The sequence below is a fragment of the Necator americanus genome, chromosome V (assembly GCF_031761385.1).
Source record: "Necator americanus strain Aroian chromosome V, whole genome shotgun sequence".
Classification (NCBI taxonomy): Eukaryota; Metazoa; Nematoda; class Chromadorea; order Rhabditida; family Ancylostomatidae; genus Necator; species Necator americanus.
This window is the reverse complement of record NC_087375.1, coordinates 3,686,032-3,695,224: the sequence shown is the minus strand read 5'-3', so window position 1 is coordinate 3,695,224 and position 9,193 is coordinate 3,686,032. Positions and strand designations below refer to the sequence as shown.

At 39.1% G+C, this 9,193-nt stretch overlaps 1 protein-coding gene across 2 annotated transcripts; it reads left to right on the top strand.

Moving 5' to 3' along the window:
* Positions 1-2,137: 2,137 nt before the first annotated feature.
* Positions 2,138-9,032, top strand: RB195_012828 (uncharacterized protein; the record flags this gene model as incomplete). Of its 2 annotated transcripts, XM_064202388.1 has the most annotated exons (16): positions 2,138-2,295; positions 3,292-3,366; positions 3,476-3,579; positions 3,689-3,798; positions 3,863-3,963; positions 4,019-4,107; positions 4,244-4,491; positions 4,638-4,762; positions 4,823-4,947; positions 5,013-5,210; positions 6,421-6,525; positions 6,584-6,726; positions 6,786-6,914; positions 8,032-8,169; positions 8,736-8,882; positions 8,952-9,032. In XM_064202388.1, the coding sequence occupies 16 exons, from the start codon at positions 2,138-2,140 to the stop codon at positions 9,030-9,032; spliced, it is 2,076 nt and encodes a 691-aa protein (XP_064058268.1). The 2 variants fall into 2 exon arrangements, with proteins under 2 accessions (XP_064058268.1, XP_064058269.1); XM_064202387.1 differs by lacking the exon at positions 2,138-2,295 and having other exon boundaries at positions 3,296-3,366.
* Between the last annotated feature and the right edge of the window lie 161 nt (positions 9,033-9,193).

Genomic DNA, 9,193 nt, shown 5'->3' with positions numbered 1-9,193 from the left:
ATGGCACCAGGCTGTGATTTACAGGGTGTCAGTGCTTGTGAATTTCACATGGTCTTTCCGTGTAGGTGCGCACTTTGAGGTGCGTAACGAATAAGGGGAACAACATCACACCTCTATAGTCTCATTACCTTACTCCGCACCCTTCATCGATTCGCACGTATAAGAGATCTGAAAGGCATGTCCAGGATACGACCAGTTCCGGTGTGCACCCATATTTTGGGAGATAGCTCTTGACCTATGGTGAATGGTACAAGCACTAATTGGCGTCCTCATTCCTCGACTCTCTAAGTTCTTTCTCTCAGTGACTTTATTTCACATGTCATATATCCTCTAAGACAAATACTTAGATCTTATTGCTCCGACTGAGTTCTTTAGTTCTTTACTTCCAGAAATAGGGGCTCCACTAAGTGTCCCTCCCCTCTCTCCCAAACTACATTTTACCCAAATCATCAATGCCAATCAAAGCTGCTCGTCGTTAGCGACGAGAATGAACAGCACCAACTGAAGACACACAATTGAGGAGTGATATTGTAATATTCTGACATCTCTATTACTAGGTATTAGTAATAGAGAGGTCAGAATACCACAAATACTAGTAGGCATTAGTCAATCTACATGAAGGACAACTACTCCCCTCCTCCAGAAAATTCAGGTCATTGCCAGAAGACCATCCAAAGAATTTAGTTGGATCAGTACTTAGCTCTGGATATGACAGATGTGTTATGTTATCCATGGTTTTCAGAGTTCATAAACTTAAAACCTTCTTAAGCGAAGAAATCTGTTACTGTCACTTGGTGGTGAAGAACCGTTCCACACTGGAATCGACGACAGCTATAGGAGAAATAGTATACTTCGAGTAGTCCTTAATTATTCTGAGAAAAAAAAAAACGAAAGAAGCTAGAAAACTTTAGCCAGACGAAGAAACCAGACAGCTACCGACACTAGCATCCAAAGCATATCCGACTGAAGTAGTACGAGAACCGAGCAACGTAAACAAAGTAGTACGTAAGACCTTTGGACTCCTACTTCACTGAATCTTTTGTGTGCTGATGCATCATCAACTAATCAAATACAATGCACTATCAAATCTCAATAATAACCCGGATCCGTTCTACTTGTGGGAATCTAAGGCTTGAGTTAAAATATGCTACAAGCTCCAAATAAGCTGAGGTATCAAATTACCGTGTTGAACATTTAAATCGAGCAGGAAAAAAGTTCATTTCTGAGTAAAAAATGAAAACAAAGGCCTAGATGAGAACATTACGAGAACGCTAGGCGATTCTTACCTCGGAGAGCGATATCTACCTACAACTTCCACTTAAAACCATTCGTCATCGAAAAATAATAAAAAATAATTCGAAAAGTGAGAGAGAAGGCATCATGAAGCTGCCAGATGAACCAATGTGCACGTAGATAGTGCTCTAGGCGGCAATTGCGCGCCAGCGAGAATCTTCTAGAACACCGTATCTCGGCGCGAGAAATTGCATTGGTCCTCGTCAGCGCGCTGTTTTATGTGATGTGCGAAAATTTGAAATTCCTCCACTATCGCAGCCTGCAGAAGAGAAGATTGTTTATGGTTCTGCTGACAGTTGGGTACACTATTGGCTTTTGTCAGATACTGAGGCCAAATACAGCCCTTTCTTCAAATACATCTGCTTTTTATGGACTGTTAAATCCTGGCTGCTTCCAGCAATTACCGGTCGTCTGCAGACGTAGTGTGACGTTAACTCTGCCATTTCTTAATATCAATATTTTATGCGCTTATAGAGTTTGAAACGAACTTTGTAAATCTTCATCTTCGCAGTGATTGGTGCAATAGACGACTCGACTCATTAAGGTTTTTCCGTCTTCAAAAAGCTCGTGTAGGAAGAAAATATCTGCACTTTTGATGTCACTGGGAAGTCGTTGTGGTTTCACTTGACTACCGGATTTCGGAGCGCACTACTGAATACAACTGCGCAACCAACTTCCAGCCAAGGCTATAATTATCCACCATATAAGCAAAGATGGTCGCTCACTGCGTTCTAACACTGTTTGCGAGCTTGGCGCTCTTTTTTCCGTTTTTTGGCGAAATCACATTACATCTGCTGTTCTGGTGCACCTTAGCTGCTCGTTACTCTATAAATATACTAACCGAATGTGTCCACTGAGGATCGACACAGGATACAATAGAGCCCAAGAGTTTTGTACATATAGGAGAAGAATAATCGGGTCAAAACGACATGAAGCACTTGGTGCAGCTGCGTACGCGGCTGCGCTCGAAGTGGGACGGTGGAGATGGCGGTTGCGATCCAGGTGGGACCATTGAGAACTTTCGGTGATGAGTGATGCTAGTAAGGGTTTCCCCTCGATCCGCTAGCCAACCACAGCAAGCTTCATGTGACCCAACTAAACCAAACTCTATTGTAGGCGCACAGAAACCAAAGATTCTTACAAACTTCTGATGAGACCAAGGCAGTAGGTTAGTGTAATGTCTAATTTCAAGTCGTCCAATAAAGGCGAAGGCAATCGAAGAGCTAGTGGTTCCACATATGCATACGTTAGAATGACCTAAATCAGACTGTAATTGCGGTTGCGCCAGCGGCGTTACGGCAAGTGGTACGGGACTTTTCCTAGCTTCTAATTAGCTGCAGAGATGAATAAGGTCCCACCGTACCACACCACAGTGCAACAGTGTACGCAATTGCAACATTTTTCGAGTCGCTTTCATTTATCATTTATCTTTCGTTTATCCTGCCGGGACCACGTCCCGGCAGGATAATCGAAACCATTGATGACAAGTTCTATCGAGACATCTTGACTATTATTAGGGATTTCCAGAAGAAGGTAGTAGTGCACTTTCCATATCGCTGCTATAGTGGTTTTCTTAACAATATTTCTGGAGAAACTGCGGTCGTCCTTATGTAGATCAAGACCTACACCTAGATAGATATTCCTGGTACTGTACTTTCTTCAAAGGCAAAATTTATACGCGGACGATCCTTGTCTGAGAACAAGCAACAACATCTCTATCCCGGGGAATCAGGTTGCACATGAAAAACAGTCCACGGCAAGAACTGCGGCAGCCAAATGTCAACCCCTATGTCGTCGTTGGGGCGAGAATAGTGCCTTCGAGCAACGAATCATACTTCGTCTGGTTTTGCGTCATGCACATTCGGTTTGGGCGCATCCGTGCTTTATAGTGGGAATTATTCTTTTATTTACGGTTTTCTTGTTGCTTCCGGTCAATCCGAAAATCGAATTCGTTAATTTCAAATAGATTGGACAGTTTTCCTTCATAGTTCCATTTAGTGTCATGTCAGACGATGAGATGAACGAGAAGCTTTCCGATATCAAACTCGATCCAGGGAAGAAACTAACGAAAAGGTACCATTATGTATCACATAGCTCTTAGAACAACTCTCCTCCGGAAGTGTTGAGTTTCTCTGATCTATCTGCTTTTTTTAAGTTTTCACTTACTTTTTTTATTTTAAAGAGAGCTAAAGAGACTAGCTAAACGAGCAGACTATGAGAAGGAAATTCTAGCTATGGGAGGAACTGTTGATGGTGTAAATGCTAGCCAAATAGAAGGCGAAGAGGGTGCGTTAATTTTTTTCACTACGAGCTTCCTTGTGGTTTTTATTTAACAAATTCCCCTGGTTTCTTCCTACATTTCCCTTGATAATGTTGAAATTAATGACATTTTTAGGGGAGAAAGGTATTGGATCTGGAGCTCAGCTTGGAGGACAATTCACAGTTTCTCAAACCTCTCAAAGTCATACCCAGAAAGTACAAGCTGAAAATAGTATGGATATCAAAGTATCGCCCAAATCCGTTTTTTTTTTACCGTCCATGTTTATTATTCCTTGCTCTCATTTTTAAGGTTGAAAATTTTGATATTGGCGCTCAAGGGAAGCTACTATTCAACAAAGCCACTCTTTCGATCGTCTACGGTAGGAGATACGGGCTTGTCGGACCAAACGGGTAATGGTACCCTTTCTTATTTGATTGACTTTGCGGAACAACCTTCGATATCTAGGATGGGAAAGACTACATTGTTGAAGCACATCGGATCACGGCGATTAAAAGGAATTCCGTCTAATATCGATATTTTATACTGTGAACAAGGTCAGTCGAAAAAAGTGTCACATGGAAATTTTGTATACTCATTCAACTTGTAATTAAATATGGTTCCAACGTATTAGTACTTACTTATTGCCCAAACATAATTAGTTTTGCATACAGTACTTGATTGGGATTTCAGAAATCGCCGTGGATAGTACATCTGCCATTGACACAGTCGTTAAGTCAGATAAGAAAAGGCTTGCTCTCCTCGAAGAACAAGAAAAACTCGTAAAACAACTTGAAGATGGAGATAATAATGTTGTTGAGCGAATGAAAGAAGTTGCTGATGAATTACGAGATATGAAAGCAGACGCAGCTGAGCCTCGAGCACGTAGGATACTTGCGGGTCTAGGTTTCTCTAAAGAAATGCAGGAGAAAGCTGTTGAGGTACTTTTTATTGTTTACTCTTAGCCTACGAACGATGATGTTTTGATTATGAAGCGAAACAAAATTTTCTTTTTATCTTTCCTGTTTCGCAGACATGCATAACTGTCTTTATTCTTCGGGCGGCTTGATCCAAAACTGCTTTTCAGGATTTTTCTGGTGGATGGCGTATGAGAATCTCATTGGCTCGTGCTTTATTCCTCGAACCTTCTTTGCTTATGCTTGACGAACCAACTAACCATCTTGATTTAAACGCTGTCATCTGGCTCGACAAGTTTGTTATTTCTCATAAATTCTTCAAGAGCTTCACTTTGTTTGATTTTTTAGTTTTCAGCTACCTGCAGTCTTGGAAAAAATCATTGTTGATCGTATCTCATGACCAAGGCTTTTTAGACAATGTATGCACAGATATAATTCATCTTCAGGATCAGAAGTTGAATTACTATAAGGGGAATTACAGTAAGATTGCAAGCTTTCTTTCCGAAAATTCCGCTGAATTTGTTTACTGTGCTTTTGATGTTTAGGTCTTTTCAAGAAGATGTATGAACAAAAGATGAAGGAACATTTGAAGGCATACGAGAATCAACAGAAACAAATGCAGGCATTGAAGAAAGGAGGGAAAAGTGCGAAACAAGCAGAAGAAGAGATGAAGAAAAATATGCAAAACAAGCAAAATAAACAAACGAAGGGCAAGAAAGGCTCCGCTTCGATGGGTGATGAAGGTTGGTTCGCAAGGTTTTCTATTTCTCTTGAAATAACAGTAGTACCCTATTTACTTATTCATTTTGTATGTCCATACATGTGCTGCGCCAAAAAAAGGAAGCTAATGTGAATCTACTAGAATCCAGCATTGCGTAGAAGCAGTGAACCAGTTACGATGCTATTTTTTCATATTTCGCTGGGGTTGTAAGTTTCCTTCTGTGAAAAGTAAAGTCTCCGGAAAAATCCTTTTCCTAAATCTTGAAACTGCTTAATATTTGGTAGAGTGGTTCGCCTCCGAATTTCACAGTATGCTGCATATACGTTCGTAAATGTACGATTTGAAACGAAGGCAAAAGTACAGCTAAGGAATGGATCAAGGAGTTTGTCTTCTGTCCTTTAGGCTGAAAAGAGTAAGCGAAAAGGGGACTTGTTCTTTTATGAATTTTAAATAGTGGTTTCATATAAATATTTAGGAATAAACGTCTAGAAAATATTGATGATAACAAATATTTGAAAATTGATTGTGAGAAAGCGGAGCTATTTCACTTCTTTTCTATCTGCTTGAATGGACTCTGCTGTAGCACCAACATGATATTAGTCTAAAACAAGGACTCAATCGTGTGGACACTATGACGTTTATGTCGTCATCACGGTGAGGGTGGCGTTGTTCCAAAATCGATTGCCATGTTTAAAATATTGATTTGTGCTATTATTTGGCGCAGGTGGTTACGTACAATGCTAATCCGTTCTTCGTTCTTTTTTCTTTGTGTACATGTAGTTTTTCCGAAGCATTACCCGCTTATGAGGGTTTTTATCACTGGATTCGCTTGTCAGGAGCTTCGAACTGTAAGGTAGCGTTTGCAGAGTGTCTTGCCCTGTCTAACATAGATAAGACAACGGAAATCAGTGCAGGTACTCCAGATTTCTGACGAGATTCTATTCCGTTAGGCCGGAGATTTATAAACTAGCTGAGAACTTTAAGGAAATATGTGTGTACGAAATGTGTGTTTGATATTCATTTCCAATCCACTGTTTTTGCCAACACTTGAAGAATACAGAATATTTAATAAGCCCTAAATTTTAAACTTTAAATTGAAGCTAATTAAATTCCAGCTACATATTAAATTTCTTAAAATTTTGTCCTTGCTGGACGTTAGTAGTTAATTTTCACTCGCATTCTATGAAAGTAATCCTGTGTTTATCGCGAAGGACCTCAATGAGTATTTGCAGGAGATGCTCCACCTCCTGAATTGATACAAAGAATCAAAGAATATCAGGTCAAGTTCAAGTTCCCAGATACCGATAAATTGGCGCCGCCAATTCTAGGATTGCACAGTGCGATTTTTTGTTTTCTTTTAGATATACAAAGGAGTAATTCTTGATTTTTTTTCAGATGTTACGTTTGGCTATGGAAATAACATTCTCTTCAAAGATTTGGACTTCGGTGTTGATATGGACTCTCGTATTGCTATAGTTGGGGCAAACGGAGTTGGAAAATCGACATTGCTAAAATTACTAACTGGGAGGATACAGCCTGTTAGTGTTATATATTTTCTTCTCTCCTGACTTACCTGCAGATTTTTTTTTTATTCTAGACGGAAGGGGAGCTTACAAAACATCGACAAGTAAAAATAGGATGGTTTGATCAACACGCAAACGAAGCTTTGAACGGTGAACAAACTCCCATAGAATATCTAGGGACAAAATTCAATATTGATTATCAGGCAAGTATTGCTAAGTCCACATTTGTCATTTATTATTCATATTTATTGCTTCTATTCTATGTGCTATTTCTTCTCTTTCTGTTCCCGGGATTTATTTTAGCTTATCATCGAAGCAAAAAAAAACTAGTATAGTATAGTTAGTTGAGGATGATACTGACTTAATTGCTTGTTTCATCTGTAGGCATTTTAAATTGCAAATCATGGCTTCAAATTCAACAAGCGTTTTGTCTTTCGAAAGGGATGGTAATCAGAATTAGGGTTATATTAAGCACTGAGTGATTCAGGAACATACTTTTATCTGGTGTTGGTTTCTGTTTCGTTTCCTTATACTGCATTACTCATACCGCTTAGAAGTTTATCACGGTCTCCAAGAAAACTGTTATCGACTATCAGTAACGTTAAGAATCCATCGATAAAGATAGTTTTAGTGGAAATACTTGATGACTCTCCGCGATAGATAAGGTTTTAGACCTTACGTATCAGAAATGACATCAAAGATGCGGAATACCTCCCATAAATAAAGGAATTAAGGGGATCTTTTTAACCGACGGGGCAACTCTTCATATCGTTACAAGTGATGAAGTACATAATGTGCATTTAAGCAGTGCAATGAGTTGTCTCATCGGGGAATCTGATTTCTACGATGAGACAACTCACTGCACTGCTTACGCTCCGATCCGTTATCGATTGTGAGAGTGTTTTAGGCTTTTGTTCTTAACCTTACCTACTAATGGGATAAATTCACATTGTATGTTTTCACGTGCGCTAGCTTTAATTCAAAGACATAGATTTTTTTCGAATTCAGATGGATTGGCAAGAACAGACGTCAAAAAATGACTAGGTTTTAGCAGTAGTATATCCACGCGAACCCTGATTTCAGTGCATATCTATCTTTTATTCGCCACACGAACGTTTATTATTTTTGCTCAAGTTAGTTGAACCTAATGGTAAAATTTTCAGTGAATGTTTTCGGATCTCTCAGAAAAATTTCAACTTTAGGAGGAGTCTAAGAGATGATTAGCGAACGCCACCTAGGATCTTACTTTCTTTTTTTCGAAATTTAATTTTTTTTTCGTATTGTTATGTCGTGTGCATTTTTTTATGTGTTGTTTTGCAGCTTGCACGAAAGAATCTTGGCTCAGTTGGATTGGCTGGACATGCACACACGGTTAAGATAAAGGATCTATCTGGTGGACAAAAGTCCCGTGTTGCACTCGCTGAATTGGCCTTAGGAGAACCGGATATGTTGATACTTGTTAGTTCATCAGTTTCTTTTTCCTTCCATTGTAATAGTTTCAGAAGTGTAAACAGATTAGATCAATCAGTCAAATGAATTCAATAACCATAAAATAAATCAGAAAGGCAAAAGAAAGGAAATTTGTATTTAAATCTACACACAAAAGAAATGAATTTTGTATTTAAAACTACACATAGCATTTACTTCGTTTCATTTAATTCTAATTGGTTGAATTTTCTAAGAATTATCTAGTTGTTAGATTTTCCGTCACCAAATAATAATGATCATATAGTATGAAGTCGAGCAGGTTGGTTAGGTGATCAATTGCTTCCGAGTGTGCTTTAATGGTCAGCAAGTGGAAACCTTTCTTTTCCTCCCCTGTTCCATTCTTTTCACTCATTTTTGTTCCGGTTATTAACCATAATAGCACTTCTTTCGACATTTTTTTTGATGCTGAGCGAGCGCTTACGCTGTTTAGGTTTTTATTGTGTATTTATATGTGAAGTTTGGGACTTGAAAGTTTGTGTTTTTAATGTAAGTGTCCATGAACTGATATAGTTCTCAGTTTCTAGTTTATGTTACAGGATGAACCAACGAACAACTTGGACATCGAATCAATTGATGCACTAGCTACGGCTATCGAGGACTTTGGTGGAGGAGTTGTTATGGTTACTCACGACGAGCGGTTAGTACGGGCCACAGAATGCACATTATGGATAGTTGAGGATCAGGTACTCTTGTCATTTTTTTGTTCTTATGTACTATGTGTTTGAGGAGTTAGCTACGAAAGATACTTTAAGGGTATCGCTGAGATTGATGGAGACTTTGATACGTACAAGAAGGAAGTTCTAGAAGCTCTTGGTGAAACACTTAATCGTTGAATCTTATCTGTCAGGTTGTCTGTTTGATTGAGATACCGGTGACTAATTGTCCAAGCACCATCCCGGTCAGTCAGTGCGTTGTTGAATTGTTTTATTGCTTCTTCCTTGTTTTGCTGTTTATTTCTGGTCTTTCTGGAGTTCTGGCATGAAAAATATCGTCA